This window comes from Mercurialis annua, linkage group LG1-X (assembly GCF_937616625.2).
Source record: "Mercurialis annua linkage group LG1-X, ddMerAnnu1.2, whole genome shotgun sequence".
In the NCBI taxonomy this organism is placed as follows: domain Eukaryota; kingdom Viridiplantae; phylum Streptophyta; class Magnoliopsida; order Malpighiales; family Euphorbiaceae; genus Mercurialis; species Mercurialis annua.
Window position 1 is genome coordinate 53,193,364 of NC_065570.1, and position 16,681 is coordinate 53,210,044.

The 16,681-nt window shown below is 32.4% G+C and overlaps 2 protein-coding genes across 3 annotated transcripts; one reads left to right on the top strand and one right to left on the bottom strand.

Moving 5' to 3' along the window:
* Positions 1-5,515: 5,515 nt before the first annotated feature.
* Positions 5,516-7,889, bottom strand: LOC126665486 (protein PEROXIN-4). Of its 2 annotated transcripts, none has more exons than XM_050358301.2 (6): positions 7,781-7,889; positions 7,328-7,371; positions 7,053-7,172; positions 6,843-6,971; positions 6,390-6,519; positions 5,516-5,889 (listed from the first exon to the last, which is right to left on the bottom strand). In XM_050358301.2, the coding sequence occupies exons 2-6, from the start codon at positions 7,331-7,333 to the stop codon at positions 5,801-5,803; spliced, it is 474 nt and encodes a 157-aa protein (XP_050214258.1). In that variant the 5' UTR covers positions 7,334-7,371; positions 7,781-7,889; the 3' UTR covers positions 5,516-5,800. The 2 variants fall into 2 exon arrangements, with proteins under 2 accessions (XP_050214258.1, XP_050214259.1); XM_050358302.2 differs by lacking the exon at positions 7,781-7,889 and adding an exon at positions 7,636-7,758.
* A 338-nt stretch (positions 7,890-8,227) lies between these two features.
* LOC126664264 (tocopherol cyclase, chloroplastic) lies at positions 8,228-12,908 on the top strand. Its single transcript, XM_050356570.2, has 10 exons — positions 8,228-8,762; positions 9,120-9,364; positions 9,568-9,647; positions 9,988-10,064; positions 10,362-10,531; positions 10,913-11,010; positions 11,102-11,209; positions 11,453-11,569; positions 11,773-11,922; positions 12,511-12,908. Exons 1-10 carry the CDS (start codon positions 8,485-8,487, stop codon positions 12,685-12,687), a joined length of 1,500 nt encoding a protein of 499 aa, XP_050212527.1. The 5' UTR covers positions 8,228-8,484; the 3' UTR covers positions 12,688-12,908.
* The last annotated feature ends 3,773 nt before the right edge of the window (positions 12,909-16,681 follow it).

Consider the following 16,681-nt stretch of genomic DNA (forward strand, 5'->3'; position numbering starts at 1 on the left):
ATGTAGTTGAATTTTAGTTGACATTTGGTTGATTTATGGTTGACATGTAGTTGATTTTTGATTGATCTTTTATTGACATTTGTTTGATCTTTACAATTTGAAAAATTATAAAATAAGAATTTCAACAGATTAAAACAAATCCGTCAAAACAGTAGAAATCAACGTTTGTCAACATTAAAAAGGGAAAAATAGTAATAATTGTCTAGAAATGTAGTGCGAAAGAAAAAAAAATTTTGATATTTGGTTGACATTTAGTTGATTTTCAGTTGATTAGTAGTTGATTTTAAGTTGACATTTAATTTATATTATAAATTAGTCATATTACAAAAAAAAACACTTATTGGCCTTATATAGAACATGGTCAAAAATATAAATTTAACAGATTTAGAAAAGTAAAACCAATAAACAAACAAACACCCACTTGACTTTAAAAGAAATCATAAATCTATTAGAATAAAAATCACACCAAAAAAAAGAATAAAATGCAAATGATAAAGATATAAGGTTAATTTAAACAAACATCCAACATTTGCATATTTATAATTAGTAAGATTGTCTTTACAGATCATAACAATTGATTTTCTTTGTTTTTTCAAAGAAACACTAAAACAACAAACAATTAAGATCCAAACCAGCAGTACCCTTCACTACTCATAACCATCTTATCTCTTTGCCAAATTGGATCTAAAATTGCAGGATGCTCTTTATACCATATTCTACTCGTATTCTACTCCGTTATTGCATCCAATTCATGGGCTATCTGGTTTTCTTCTCTGTGAGTAAAGCACCAAAGAAATTGATCAAAGCTACTCGCTAAAATATGTAGTTCCTTAATAAGATCGTCTAACTCATTTAAACAGTCTGCTTCATAATTCAAAGCAAAAATAAGTTAGCCATTGCCACTCTTCACAATTAACTTCGAACAACCACAATCCTTCGCAAGTTGCAGTACCAACATAGCTTCTTCTTTGGCAGAAATTATATCAATACAGTTTTCAATCAGCTTCTTGTTGCATCCATCATATTCCCATCTGCATTTCAGATAATACTCCCAAGACAACGCAAACCATCAGAAGCTTTCCCCGCATCCGAGTTGAGTTTTATCCAACCAACGGTTGGCCGCTTCCACGTTATACCCGGTTTTTCATTTTGATGCTCCCATCCTTTGTTAGCTTCCTAATACTATGAGAACACATTACCACACAACTTCAGAATTTGCTCATAACATGGACCGGAATCCAAAGATCATCATGAAAATGATTGAATATCAACAAAAATACTATCAATAGATCTTATCATCTAATTAAAACCCTCTACTATTCCTGTATTATGTATACAAAACTATCAATCTATATTTTCAGATTTATTTTCGGTAACAACCAAACAGAAAGAAGGAGAGGAAACAAATAAGAAGATTAAAAGCAAAACCAAAAGATTCCTAAAAAAATTGAAAAGAGATTAGAGGCTTGCCTTTTGAGAAAATCCAAACAATGATTGTTCCTCATTTTCTGGGATGTTATAGATTTAATTGATTTGGCCTAATCGAGAAAGAGCTTGATTGAGATTAGACGGAAGGTTTTTGGTTGATTGCGGCAGTCATCGGTGGTCGTCAGAGCATAAACGGAAGTCATGGACGGTCGTCGGAGCATGTGATATGGTTAGCGACAGTGGTAGAGTTTGAATGTTGGATCTTTGCCTTGGCTTGAGGATAACAGGGATAAAAAGGGAAAAAAAATATTTTGAGGTATAAATGAAAAGATAAAAAATAAAATGAGAGATTTCTGCACATAATATTTTTTTGAGTCGCTAATGTATACTTTTATAGAAATTGAGATATAGGGTTTAATTTAATTTACTCTTTGTTTTATATGTTTATTATCGCTAAGCCAAATCGACCGAAAATTTAATTTTTTTAAAAATATTATTTTTATTAATATTTATGTTTATAAGTAAATACTATAATCTAGTTGGATAGAATATTCGGTAATAAAGTATATGGAAACAACTTCAGATAGTATAAGCGTTTAATAGCAAACTAACAAACTTATGTTTAATTTTTTCCATAAGCATTCTTTCCTTCCCAATTATAAAAAGGTACACGTAAACAACTTCACATTAGGCTCATTCAAGGTGTACCCCAACTTGCAAAAGCTCGGGAAACAATGCGACTTGTGACTCAGATTCCTAAAACTGATTGAGATATAACGATACAGTGAAATCTGAGTCAAAGGTACAAAAAATAACCTTACCCGACGACAAAAGATAATCCCCTGAACGATAAGGGGCCCCAAAACAGACTGAAATGTTAAACGCTACTTTACTCCAAATCCAAGAATGCATAGACTACCATAGTTATAATCTATATGCATTTACGAAAATGCAAGCAACTCTGCTCCAATAGCAAAACCAAGCCGCCTTTCTGGCAACCCAAATAGTCACACAATGCCTCAGACTTGAGTACCACCAACGACGAGTTATACCAACAAGCAACGTTTAGAGAACAGACAAGTTTGTTTCTTGGATAAATTCTTAAGACTGCTCGGGATTGGAAGAGGGACAAACAATATCGCAAGCCTCTGTAGGAATTAAGTAGAATTGTCGAGCACCCTTAATAAAGAGACCTTAATCAAAGGAAAGGACATCGATAAAAAGAAAGATGATAGAGAGCATCCACAAGTTAGATGCCGACTCCAATTGGAGACAGACTCTGGATTGAGATATATCCAACAGGGTGACATACGAGATTGAAAAACTAAAGGCAGGAAAAAGAAAAACAAGGGCGACATGATACCTGCAAATCGGCTCCCCCTTGGCTCGAGAAATCAGAGATGGACCTTTCCCAACTAAGTATAAAATCCCTCAATTAAATAATTATGATGGAAAGGGTGACCCAATGACCTACCCAACATGTTTTCAGGTCACCATGAGGGTGCAAAGCATATATAGGCATCAGTTTGCAAAATAATCCTAACAACACTGAACGGATTGACACAAAAGTTATACTGAAGTTTAAAAAGAGGTCCTTAACAGTTTTTATGAACAAGCTACAACCTTTAGAACACATTCTGCAGTAAGCATACAGAGAGAGAAAAAAAATGTTATCGAAAGCCTGGAGAAAGCTTGAAAAGCTTTACGACAAGGTTCAATAATTAAGAAACAATAGTTGAGGATCTAAATGACGACACTGCAATTGACACAATACAAGACAACACCACTGTGTTAGCCTTAAGAGACAATTTAATTGTAAATCTGGTGTACAGCTACACCCAATTGGATCAAACATGGAATTACATCAACCTAGATAACGAGCAAACAGAGAAAGATTGTTAGCTCAGCAGGACAAAGCTCGACACCTCGCCTTTTTTTCTTCTCTGAATAACAAAGGAAATGACAAATATGAATTGAGGGATTAATGCCCATACCAAGGAAGGGATACAAGGCCAACTCCCAGGCCAAAAATGAGAAAGGAAGATAGATAATGTGCCCCATTAAACAAATCTTGGTCCAATATAATATACACATGCAGGCACCTAAAACGAGAGATTTATCGTCTTATTCAGCATTGATCGGATGAAAGAATATTGTAGCTCATGAACCAAGAAACAAAGGAGGCCGGAGAGAAGGAAATTTCCGTCGGAGCCAAGTGACAACAGGGAAGGAGAACCCTAAAAGCCAAAAAATAGAATGAGGCGGAGTAATTAATACAATAAGGAGAGGAATTGTTGGCCATGAATATAAAAGAGGAAGAAAGAAGAAGCAAAAAATGATCGTGTAAGTATTAGAAACCAAACCATTATCTGAAGTATCTTTTAGGGCCAAGGATGGTGCAAGGATGGAATTCTCCCATCAGGATGTATTAGTAGTGTTAGGTTTAGCGGAATTCTTTTGAGTAAAAAGGATGTTGGTAAATAATATGCTAGCAAGTTTACATAGCGTTGGGCTGCTCGGTCCTAAATCTCAAACCAGTCTCCACATCTTTAGTCAGTTTGGGAGGAACACTGTCAGACGAGAAGAAGCGTCTGAATTAACCTTAAAACTTGGAGAGGAGAGCAGTGAAGCAGAGGGAGGCCTAAAAGGAGCAACAAATGAAAACAAAAGCATTATTCATTGTGGTAGACATACTGTTGGCTTACAACACAATCATGAGGAGACCAATATTGTACACCATGCATGAAAATTCTCATAATGGTCACGCTAAAAGAAAATCAAAAGGTAGCAAGGTAATGCTACCGGGTGCGTATGAGGTACCATCCATATAAATAACAGAGGTTATGAATGATGATGAATGAGAACTAAAGGTAGAGCCGCATGGTGAACTAGAAGAGAGAGAACTAGAAGGATATATCCCCAAAATAGTAAAGGCGGAGCAGGATTACCAAAGAAAGGAAAAGTAGAGATATTAGGGGTGCTAAAGAAAAACAAAGACGACTTTACCGACAGTCTAGATAAAGGGGGTTGACCCAAGTGTTGTATTCTACAGGCTGAATGGATCCAGAATGCAAGCCAATGAAGCAAAAAAAAGAGGATGTTTGTTATGGAGAGGCATATTCCATCAGAGACGAGATAAAAAGCTCATGGATGCCAGCTTCATCAGGATGGTAAATTATCTATAGTGGCTCTCCAATGCAGTATTGATCAATGTATTTGCATGGACGGAAGGACATTATTTGGATGAGATTGATATTGTAGGATCCCAACATGAACATTGTTTAGTACATGGATTCAATTGTTAAAAGTGTGAAAGTGCAGGGACCCAAATATACGTTAAGCCAAAAAACATCTTACTAATTAATCCGAGTTTATTATCTAGCATTGTCTTGTTCTTCCTTTTCCATATTTTGGTACCTAAACAAAGGAAATCGTTGTACTTCACTATGAGCAACAAAGAAAAATAAATTATATGGCACAGAGAATCGCGAGTTGAGAGTGAGACTTAAACCATTGGCATACCTCTAATAAGACATCATAATTATCAAATGAATACAGCTCAATACAATAGCCACTTCGTAATCACTGACCACATATACAGACTAAAAGCTATGAAAATTGCAGGACCTGCATATTATATTTTTATCATTTTATGTTTTTACACTCAAGACTCATCATGAGTACTGAGAGAGGGTCCTATACTGAACTTCTCATCATTATTAGTAACCTGCTACAATTAGCGCACACAAGGACAAATAGAATAAGCTTATTTGTGAGATCAATAAGATACCTCAGGCCAGCGGAACGGTCAACACGCAGAAAGCTCTAATTAAAATGAAAGAGAAGCCCGCATTTTAATTAATTGATCTTGAATTTATTGAGTTATCACGGTGATTTTCTCATTCTGCCATTTAGTAATAATATTTTCTGTTTATTGAAAATAATAATAATAAAAAGGGTTTAACTGATGGAAAGATGAAAGAAACATAAATATCAATGATTTTAAAGATAAAAAATTGAATAGAAGCAGTTAGAGAACAAGGGAGGCGTAAATCTGTAAAATAATAAGACACAAAGCATAAAAGTGTTGAGCAAGAAGAAATGAAGGTATATTTGAAATAAAACTAAAAAAGAACGTAGAGGATGTAAATTCCTCTAATGTAAAGGTGAATGTAAATCTCGCCTTTGTCTTTTGTAGGTCTTCTTTCACATAATTCTACGCTAGTTGGTAAATATTTTAAACAGTTTGAGTTTAAAGCCACAGAATACAAGATACAAATACAATAGTTTGGTGTGGTAAGAAACTCTCTTCAGCAAAGCATCAAATTTCAACACTGAACATAAATAACATTGGCCTTACTAACTGAGAAGTTCATCCTTTCTTTGGCGAGGCTGCCAGTCTAGTATACATTCTTGCCATGGATTGAAAACCTCTGATATCCCCCGAGCGTAGAAGATTGCCTGTACAAACCAGTCAGACGGAATATCTTCAGGGCATAGGCGAGAAAACCGCATGTGATATCAAAAAGATATTTAAACTCCAACGAAAACACATGTAATGTCAACGACAATTTTTATAAAAAGGTGTTCCGGAGTTTTAAAGTTCTTAAAGTATTTTTGGAAATAAAAACGAAATGTTGAAACGTAGGATTCAAAAAGTTTATGTACAATATATCTGTAACCTTTAACTCTATTCATTAACCTTAACCTTACAGAGCAGCAACATTGATGAGAAGGGGTGCTTGGGCAAGTACACGTGTAACACAATAAAAAACAGATATCTTCCAAGTTTCGTCAAGCTTTATTAAAAATAGTTTAATTACTCATTTATCTATTTATTTCCCATTCATATGATGTGCTGTACTAATTCTACAATGATCACATAGTTCCATACGACTTCCTTTAATCACTCTGTAACTGTAATCATCGAGACAGAAGGATTCCGTAATCGATCAACTTACCAGAATCACAGTTCAAAGGGCTATCAGCTTCAGGATGGGCCATCAAAGCAATTATAGCCCTGCAAACAGACTGAAGTGTCCAAGCCGGACTCCAAGCATTCTTCAATATATCGAGACATATCTCCCCCGTCTGGAGAAATCGTTCACAAAACAGTTTTATTCAGTCAATTATCTTAGTACACCCCAACAAAATAGGGGCATAAAAAAGACCGAACATTCATGTGATTTTGGTAAAAAACAGGTCACAAAAAATTAATTATGACTACGGCAGGCTAATACAGTGTCGTTTAATTCTCTAAAAACAGACGGAATGAATACAAAATAGCAACTGTAACTTTATGCCCAGGTAAATCCTTCAAAAGCCTAATAGTCTTCAGCTAAACATCCAAATACCGACAGAAACAGAGAGATGGAGTGCGTGGAAATTAAGATATGACACAATATAATAAATACCTTAAAGTGCACATTCGGATGAAATATTTTTGTCAAGAACCGCACTTGAGGAGGTTGCAAAGGATACTGTTCTGGGACATTAAAGGAAAGCTGGAAAACTCCACTCTCATAAGGCGTCTCAGTCGGTCCCTATTGAATAATAAGAGACAAATTAAACCAAATTCAACTGACTCAATTACCATTACTCTCAACAAATTGAAAAAAAAAAACCTTGATAAGAGCATTCCATTTAAAGATGTTGGAATCGTCGCAAACTAGTTGAATATCAGGATCGGCTGTCTTTTCTCGCTGCACTTCTTTGTATTCCTTGAAAAGCCTTGCCCTTGATGCCTGTAAGTAAGCATAAAAACATACATAAATAAAACACAAACTAATTGCCATAAATTGAACAAACACATAGCTTCAACAACAACAAAAAATTACTTTTCAATTTAACAGTTTCAAAATCTTTAAAATTTACTAAAAAGAAATCATATTTGGCTGACCTGCATGCTAGTTGTTGATTGGTAACCAACAGAGATTCAAGAAACTGCATAAATGAACTGAGTTAAGAAGACAGTTTACTGGATAAAAAGAATTACAATAAAATTATGTAAAACAAATTTATTGAGCAGTAAAAATCACACAATTTCTTTAAAATCACAAACAGCAGCAGCAACAAAGAAAATAGAAAAAGTTGAATCCTTTGTAAACATTCAATTCCAAAAATTAATTAATCAAAACGCACATGAGAGAAAAAAGAAAGCCAAAATACAATTAAAAACCCCATCGCATAGTTTAAAACAATCTCAACCTCGTAAGTTTCTCGGCTTCCAAACAGATTAATGGCAATCTTTAATCGTGGATCGAATCAAATAACGAAATTAAAACAAGAAAGTAAAAGGTAATTAGTGATTATAATTATTAAAATTAGAACAAGTACAGAAGAGCAAACTGACCTGATGAAGTTTTTACAAGATGCTGTTCGACAAACTCTGTTTATTCAAGACTGTATGATGCTTCAGTTTTCATTCTCTGTATCCCTCTCTATTATATTCTACTCTCATCCCAGGGCCATCTCCACCGTTCATATAAGGGTCAAACTCTTTTATATTTTTTAATAAAAGATATCAATTTTTAATAAATAATGACATTTTATATTTTTTTATGTTTTATTTTTTTAATATTGTTTTTTATTTTTGCATTGGTATTTTATGATGTATTTATGATGTACAACACGTTGGCTAAGAAAAATATATTTTTTATAGATATTTATAAAATTGGATAAATATAATTAATAAATTATGATTTAATTTTTTTAATTATTTTATAAAAATGGAATAGTTTGAGAGTAATTATAAAAAGTATAAGACGAGTACAAAATCGACGGTAATTGTCGCTAAATCTTAAAGGGTTGGTCATTTTAATTTCTAACAAAAAAGTGTCGGCGATGAAAATTGACACTGAAGTTTAGGCGACGGATGAACTTTTCATTTTGAAAAAACTTGTCTGCTAAATTCAGATGTTTGGGACAAGTGTCCAATTTGGCGCCACCTTAGAGGCACTTGTTGTTTCAACTGCAGCCTCAACTCTTTAGATACAACTGAGTTGACCCAGAAACAAGAAACTTCGAATTGAACGATTAACAGTAAAACTTGTTCGAATGGAAATAAACGTGCCGTACTCGCACCAATTCTCTCCAAACTTAGGGTTTAGTCGCTCTATCAACACTAATTCCATTGTTAAGCTCAAACCCTTTCGATCTTCTAAGTTTCAGTTACTAAAGAAGAAGAAGAAGAAGCTAGGGTTCCCATTTTCAATTTCCAATTCCCTAACTAACAGCCAAATTTCTTCCACTTCTGCTGCTGAAACACTGAGCTCTGTTACTCCTGTCTATGCCCCTACTCCTACTGATCGCCATCTTCGCACTCCTCACAGCGGGTAATTCTTTTTTAGAATGATTGAGCATTGTTTGATTAATTTAGGCGTGTTCTGCCAAAAACAGCAGTTCTTGATTAATAATTTTATTTTTTCTTTTGATTCTCTTACATTTAAATAGCTTGAATTTAGTAGAAGTAAGATCTACTTTTATGTTTTGGTTTTTAGTTTTATTAGAGTACTTTACGAGTTTTTATTTTTTGTTAATAATGGTCTTGTTTCCATTAGTTTGAATTTAAGGAGAATGATTATCTATTTGTATGTACAGTTTCTATGAAAGCCAAATTTTGATAGGGGTCTAGGCATCCATTTCCAATGCTGATTTGATCGGCTTTCTCTCTCGCTTTTTGATTGATTCAGGTACCATTTTGATGGAACATCGCGGAAATTTTTCGAGGGTTGGTACTTCAGGGTCTCAATTCCTGAAAAGAATCAGAGTTTTTGTTTTATGTATGCTGTAGAAAATCCGGCATTTCGTAAGAAATTAACACCATTGGAAATTGCACAGTATGGACCTCGATCAACTGGGGTTATGGCTCAAATTCTTGGGGCTGATGATAAATATATATGTCAACGCTCAGAGGAATCTCAAAATTTCTGGGGAAGTAAGTTTTTAAAAGTTTCAGGATTTTGTTCCCGAAGCAATCGCATTACTTCCCGATTATAGTTAATGCTATATAAGAAGCTTGATGCACGTATATTAACACCATCTTTGCATTTGTGTATTTCTCGATTCCTTTTTGTATTTTGATGCTTTTAATGGGAAACTTCTCCGTTGAGTGTCTAACTACTGGTTCTTAATGCATAGATAGGCATGAACTGATGCTAGGGAATACTTTTGTGGCCGAGAAAGGCATGCAGCCTCCTACCACGGAGGTTCCTCCTCAGGTTGATATATATATTCATTTAATTTTATCCTTTTTAGTTAAAACGTTGAAATGCTTTATGTTCATTTTTTTAAGTTTCCTTGTCCAGCAAGGAAGATAATGAGTGCTTAAGATCTCACTTGGAAAAGATTTGTGGTTCTAATATTCTAACAATTTATACAGTTGTCCTTCTCAGTCTTTGATCAGCAGTTATGTAAAAGTTCTGCAACAGTTGGTTCCTTTCTGAAATTATGGTCAAATTATGATCCTGGAATTTTAATGTGACAAACATGTACTTATCTGAGATCAGTGCTATTAGTGCAAGGCATCACCTACATTTTTTTAATCTGTGATTTATGCAGGAGTTTAATAAAAGAGTTTCAGAAGGTTTTCAAGTCACCCCACTTTGGCACCAAGGTTTTATTTGTGATGATGGCAGGTACTTTGAACTTATCTTAGTACCTTATAGTCACTGTTCCAGGATCGAATAGTGGACATTATTCTGCATTGTAATCTATCATCTGTTGGAAGATACAATGAGATGTTTTCTCAAAGTAGCAGGGCCCCTCCTCTATGTTTATGAATGTGCATTATGGAAAATGAAAGTCATGGTGGCAACAGGTTGAACTCTGGCCTTAAACGTGGCAGTACTTTCAGAGAGAATTCCATCCTGTTTCCTAGTACTTCTTTAAAATCTTGGATTAAACCGTCTGACCGGATTTTCTTTCAATTGCAGGTCAGATTTTGCAGAAATTGTGAAAACTGCACGTTGGGAATACAGTACTCGTCCTGTTTATGGATGGGGTGATGTAGAATCCAAGCAAAAGTCCACTGCAGGCTGGCTTGCTGCTTTTCCTGTTTTTGAACCCCATTGGCAATCATGCATGGCTGGAGGACTTTCAACAGGCATTAGCTCAGCTCCTTTTAACTTATCACACTTATCAGCATTTAGACATATTAAAACTGTTTGGCTATCTTGTATGATATTAAACAGAGAACACTGAGCTTCAGTATTTCACATCTCACAATGGGCCTTATAAACTTATGAGTCAAATCTTTCTTTCTTAGGAAAACTTGTTCAGGTAGCATAAATCAGTTCATATGGATGTTCTGCATTCTGTTTGTGGTGCTTCTGTTTCTTTGAAGGTCACGAGGGGAAGAATTTGCTAGATGAAGTGTATAGATTTTAGGAAATTTACATATCCTAGTTTTTTTTCCAGTTGATAACAGTGCTATGCATGGAGGCTATATATTCGTTTGGCAATAAGGTTTTTGACTGGGTTGCAGGCTGGATAGAGTGGGGTGGTGATAGATTTGAGTTCAAAGATGCACCTTCTTACTCAGAAAAGAACTGGGGTGGAGGCTTCCCAAGGAAATGGTTTTGGGTAATTGTCTGAACATACCTACCCTTTTTACTTAAATGAAGAAAATAGTTGTTGTTTGGCTGCATATTCAGTTTTTAATGTTTGACTGTAGGTTCAATGTAATGTCTTTGAAGGTGCAAGTGGAGAAGTTGCTCTTACTGTAGGCGGTGGCTTGAGGCAATTGCCTGGACTGACTGAAACTTTTGAAAATGCTGCATTGGTATTTTTTCTATTGAATCTCCTATACCATATTACCCTACTTCTCTTCATCCGAGTAAATTTATTACTGAAGTCTGATAACCTAGAACTACTCCCCCACTGTACAATCCTTGTACCTTTGTATTTTGCTACCTCATTCTGTCAATATGCCTTAATATGTATAGGCTTTTTTAACCCCGAAATTTGCTTCCTCTTTACAAGTTGATACTTGAAAGTACTGTTCGATGACCCGTTGGTGCTGCAGGTTGGAGTGCATTATGATGGAATTTTTTATGAATTTGTGCCATGGAATGGTGTTGTAAGCTGGGAAGTTTCTCCATGGGGTTACTGGTTCTTTACTGCTGAGAATGAGACACATTTGGTAATGATTGATCTCTTACAGCTTATGCCTTCTTGCTAATTCGCAATAGGAAACCTACTATGTTCTCATTAAAGACATGAACTCAATCTAAAAGTAGAAATCATGAAATCCAACAGATTATTTTAAGTCTTTTGTGGACGATCTAATGGATGTATAGGGGTTATGAGTTATCAGGTAGATGTGTAATTTACCGTTTATGGCAGGTTGAAGTGGAGGCAACAACAAAGGACTCAGGGTCACCTTTGCTTGCTCCAACAGCAGAAGTTGGGCTTGCTCCAGCTTGCAAAGATACTTGTTTTGCTGATCTGAAATTGCAAATTTGGGAACGCAGATATGATGGCACTAAGGGCAAGGTGCGTCTTGTATTTTGCATGTTCACGCTTTCATTTTCTTATCTAACTCTTTGAATAACATTAGGCATAGTGCAAAACTGAATAACCAACCCGAACCGATAAATTTGATTTGATTTGACATTATAAAAAATAGGTTTTTTTCAGTTTGGTTTGGTGTGAAGGTGAGAAAATTTCAGCTCACTTTCGTTACAAAGAGAACCGAAAAATGATTCAGTTAAGTTCAGTTTGAAATATTTTAAATCCTTATAAATTTGGTCTGTTTAATTTAAAATAAAAATAAAACTTCAATTGTGTTGCACATCCCTATATTCCATTAACTTGTGACTATTCTAACTCCAATACTGATTGAACTGTTGCATTACCTAATTTCTTTTTTATTTTCTAAAAGCTTTTTAAATCTCGCCCACTCTATATGGTTATGAGTAAAACCGCCGGGGTGTTTCTTAATCCCTCAGTGATCACAGGCTCTCTAAAGATACCTTATGACCAATCTTGACATGAATTGCTAAAGGTCCAACAATTTCCTGTCGTTTTTGCATCGTTATGATGGTATAGCTGTTCATACATTTTTTATTGTGTTGTGTGTAGAAAATTTTGGATGTTACGAGTGATATGGCAGCAGTGGAAGTTGGAGGAGGACCATGGTTTAATACCTGGAAAGGAAAGACAATTTCGCCGGAGCTTCTCAAGCGTGCTCTTAAGGTTCCGGTTGATGTGGAAGGCATGTTCAATTTTCTCCCATTATTCAAACCCCCTGGCTTGTAGGCACTTGGTCAGCTCAGTTTGCTCATAATAGCTCAAATGGATGTTCGTAAATACAGAAAGTATGGGAAAACTGGTAGGGAGCTAGATGATGTTCTATGAGGCAATTTCCAGGCCTTTTGTATCTTCTGCTCAACAGCATACATGTAGTTCATCAACCTTTTTATCACTTCAATCATTAATACATTTTGAAATAAAAAGTCAAAATATGGTACAGCTTTTAACCTTCCGTTTGATCAAATTTACCAAGGGTGTAGCATTCGGATATAACCCAATTCAGTGGCAGATTTAGGCATATAATTTTGGGTTGAGTAAACTTTTGATTCAGTTATTATATACAGATTTTAATATATTTAATAAAATAAAATTTTAAATTGAGATCAAGTTAAATGTGTCATACAAGTTCAAATTCGAGCTCAAGTACAATAAAAAGATAAAAATCATTATTAAAAAGAAAATTATTCATTTGTGTTTTTTTTTACTATAAAATACAAAATTTAAATTTAAGATGACATACATATAAATCTATCTACTATCTACTATATATATATAAAGCAGGATGTTTTTTCCCATGGTTTGATACGTTGACATTTGGCACATTCCAATTGGTCTTTAAAATATATTACTTTAATTGCTTTAATCATTATTCTCACAATTTAATACATTGATTGATTTGTTAACCTTTCATCATAAATTGGTAACTTGATATGAAAATAAGAATATTGCTAATAATAGACTAATCATTTATTTGATAACTTTTATTTGCATTCTAAAAAAAACTAGCAATTACTATAAGATTTTAATTTTTTTTAATTTTTGTATCATATAATAAATATTTATATAAAAATACACTTCCTAAAAAAGGCATACTTAATTGAAATTTTAACTTTCCACGTGCAATCTACTACTATCTACTTCTAATACATATAAAATATTATATACCCTCACTTTTCATTTTCTTACTTCACCCGTCTCTTTACCATCTGACTGTCCTTTCTCCGACGCTGCTGAGCAAATTTCTAATGATGAGTATGCGTGCAGTATAGAGACCCATTCATAAGGTTTTCCCTTCTTTCAATTCAATTCAGAAAGGTCTATATAATTGTCCATAACTGAAATATACATATCCATGACTCCATGTATTCCGGTTTTGCAATTTACCAGGTTTAAGTTATAAATATTATGTGAATTATGAATAACATATTAATAATCTGGATCTATTTTGTATTTTCTTATTTTTTAAATAATAATGTTTAAATATAATAAAAAATGGTAACTTTAAAATCGGTAGTTTATCCCATTCACAAATGGCAAATCTTTCGGTTTGATTCACGAATGGCTATAAAAGATACTATCTCAAAATGGGCTAAATTGATATTTTATTGAAATTGACCCATTTTAAAAATGAATCATAAACGTTATCATATTTTAATTTTAATAATCTAAAACATGAATTATTAATTTTATAAAATTAAAATGCATAACATTTTTGATAAAATAAATATGAATGTGAATACCAAAATGTAATTTTTTTTACCATATTAATATTTTGCGTTCACCTTATTTTTATTGTTATTATTATTTTCAAAAAGAAAACCCACATATTAGATTTTGCAAAATATGAAGAATCATAAGGTCCCTTTCAATGGGAAGAAAAAATAAAGCCAATACTTACGGAGTGTGCATAAAAGTGATGATTATTGTAACAACTCCTCATCGAGTCATTATGCAGTCCTTCACTCCCATTGGCGCATTTAAAAAATAATTAGTGAAATAAATCTAAACTATTAGTAATATATTAAACTGAACTCAAATAAATTGATAAGTTGAAAATTGAAACAAACCAAAATATATTCAATTGCAATCTGATTTATTATATTTGACTTAACCGATCAAATTAAAATAATCTAAAAAAAGATCGAACTAACGAAATTTAATGAATCAAATTAAATTAATATTTTTTATCATTTTAAGAAATTTTAATTTTAACATTTGTGAAATAATTTAATCTTATAACTATTGTTAATTAATTGATGTTTTCAAACCTAACAAATTGAAGATGTTTTGAAGTACATGCTAATATATTATTGGGTATTGGCAAAACAAATTTTAACGTTTCAAGTTTCAATTTTGTATTGTATTTTATAGTCCATTTTTTATTTCTAGTTATTGTTTGCACATGTGGCTGTCGAAATGTTCTTACCTCGCATTTGCGACTCGCAGGGGAAGCAATACAGGCATGACAGTCTTTCATGAAATGGGATAATGGTGGATGCCGACGACATCCATCCAAGGAACGCTACGCATCATTTTTCAATGATTATTAATATAATTTATTATAATAAAAAATATATTATAATATGAATAATATATAATTAGCAGCGTATTTAAATTAATGTTTGAGACTAGAAACTATCATAAATAATTCATGGATATTATTAAAATTATATATAAATATATAATAATAATAAAAACTTCTAAAAAAATTCAAAATAACACTAAGAAAGTTTTCAATTAAATCAAATTAATTAATGAATTTTCTTTATAAAAAAATACAACCAAACTAAACAATCAGACTCATATGCTTTTTTAATTTAATTTTTATCAAAATTAAATTGAAATATCTTATCTTTAAAATTAATTAAAAATAAAATAATTAATCATTCATAAACTATTTGTATATTTTAAAAATTATAAAAGAATAAACTTGAAAAATAAATAAAACAATAATTTTAATTAATTTAATTATTTTTAGACTATAGAATGCAAAAGTGTCAAATATTGGAATTTAATTTGTTTAAACATCGTCTGAACTTCAGTATGCCACGTATGAAAAAATGGCCGAAAGATAGATTTAAGTTACAAAATGAAAAAAAAAATACTTATTTTATAATATTTTAAATAATGAAAATAGACTGTTGTAAAATTAAAATTTATTTTAATATTTTAAATAATAGAAATAGATCGCTGTAAAATTAAAATATTAGAACCTTTTTACTAATACTTCTATGATTTTCATATTTTCTTTTGAATTAGAATTCTCTCATGTTCATTTGAACATGAGGGGTCATATTCATTAAATCTACAATATTTATTACAAAATAAATTATTAAAGTTATAAAATTTAATTTTAATTAATTTAATTTACATTTTTTTCTTTCCAAAAAAATGTAATTATGTTATATTGATCGATAATTATTTACATAATCAGATTATCTAATTTATTAAAAAATGTCACCCTCACTTTATCCTTTATGATAGTTTCTACTTCTCCATTTGAACATTTCAAAACCTATGAACCCATCAGTTATCCAGTGAACATGACAACAGAGCCATATATAATATATTTGCTTACGCTCGTCTAAACTGGGGCCTTTATTGTCCTTTACTCTCACATTGCTTCAATCTAATAAAATTAAAATTTAATTTTAAAAAATAATAATTAAAGTCTAACTATAAAAATATAAAATAATTTAATATAAATTAAACAAGTTGATTCGTTTGATTTTTTATTCAATTCAATTTATAAAGTTAACTTAAAACTTTTATGTTCAAAAATCAAATTGACTCTAAATATGAGTTTTCTTATAATATCAAATTTACTATTTTGTTCTATTATTCACTATGGTTTGATTTTTATTTTTTACATACCTATCATGGACATTCTACCTCAATTCTTTCTTTGTCATTTTTGTTTCCTCTTAATATAATTTATGTTTGGTATATAACTTATAAGGTCTTTTGAATGGGTTTTAACTATGATACATTTGAATTTATTATATTTAGATTAATCTCTACTCGAATAGTGTAAGTCTTTTATGGGAGATAAACTCTGACCTTAAAATTTAAACGGGTACATATATGAGTACAATTTAAATCCGCGATCTCACTTAAATCAGAAAACCGACTTATCAACTCACTTACGCCTTGAATTTACTATTCCAAATTAACATTTACTATTTCATATTCAAAATACTATCCCAAATGTGATTTGGAC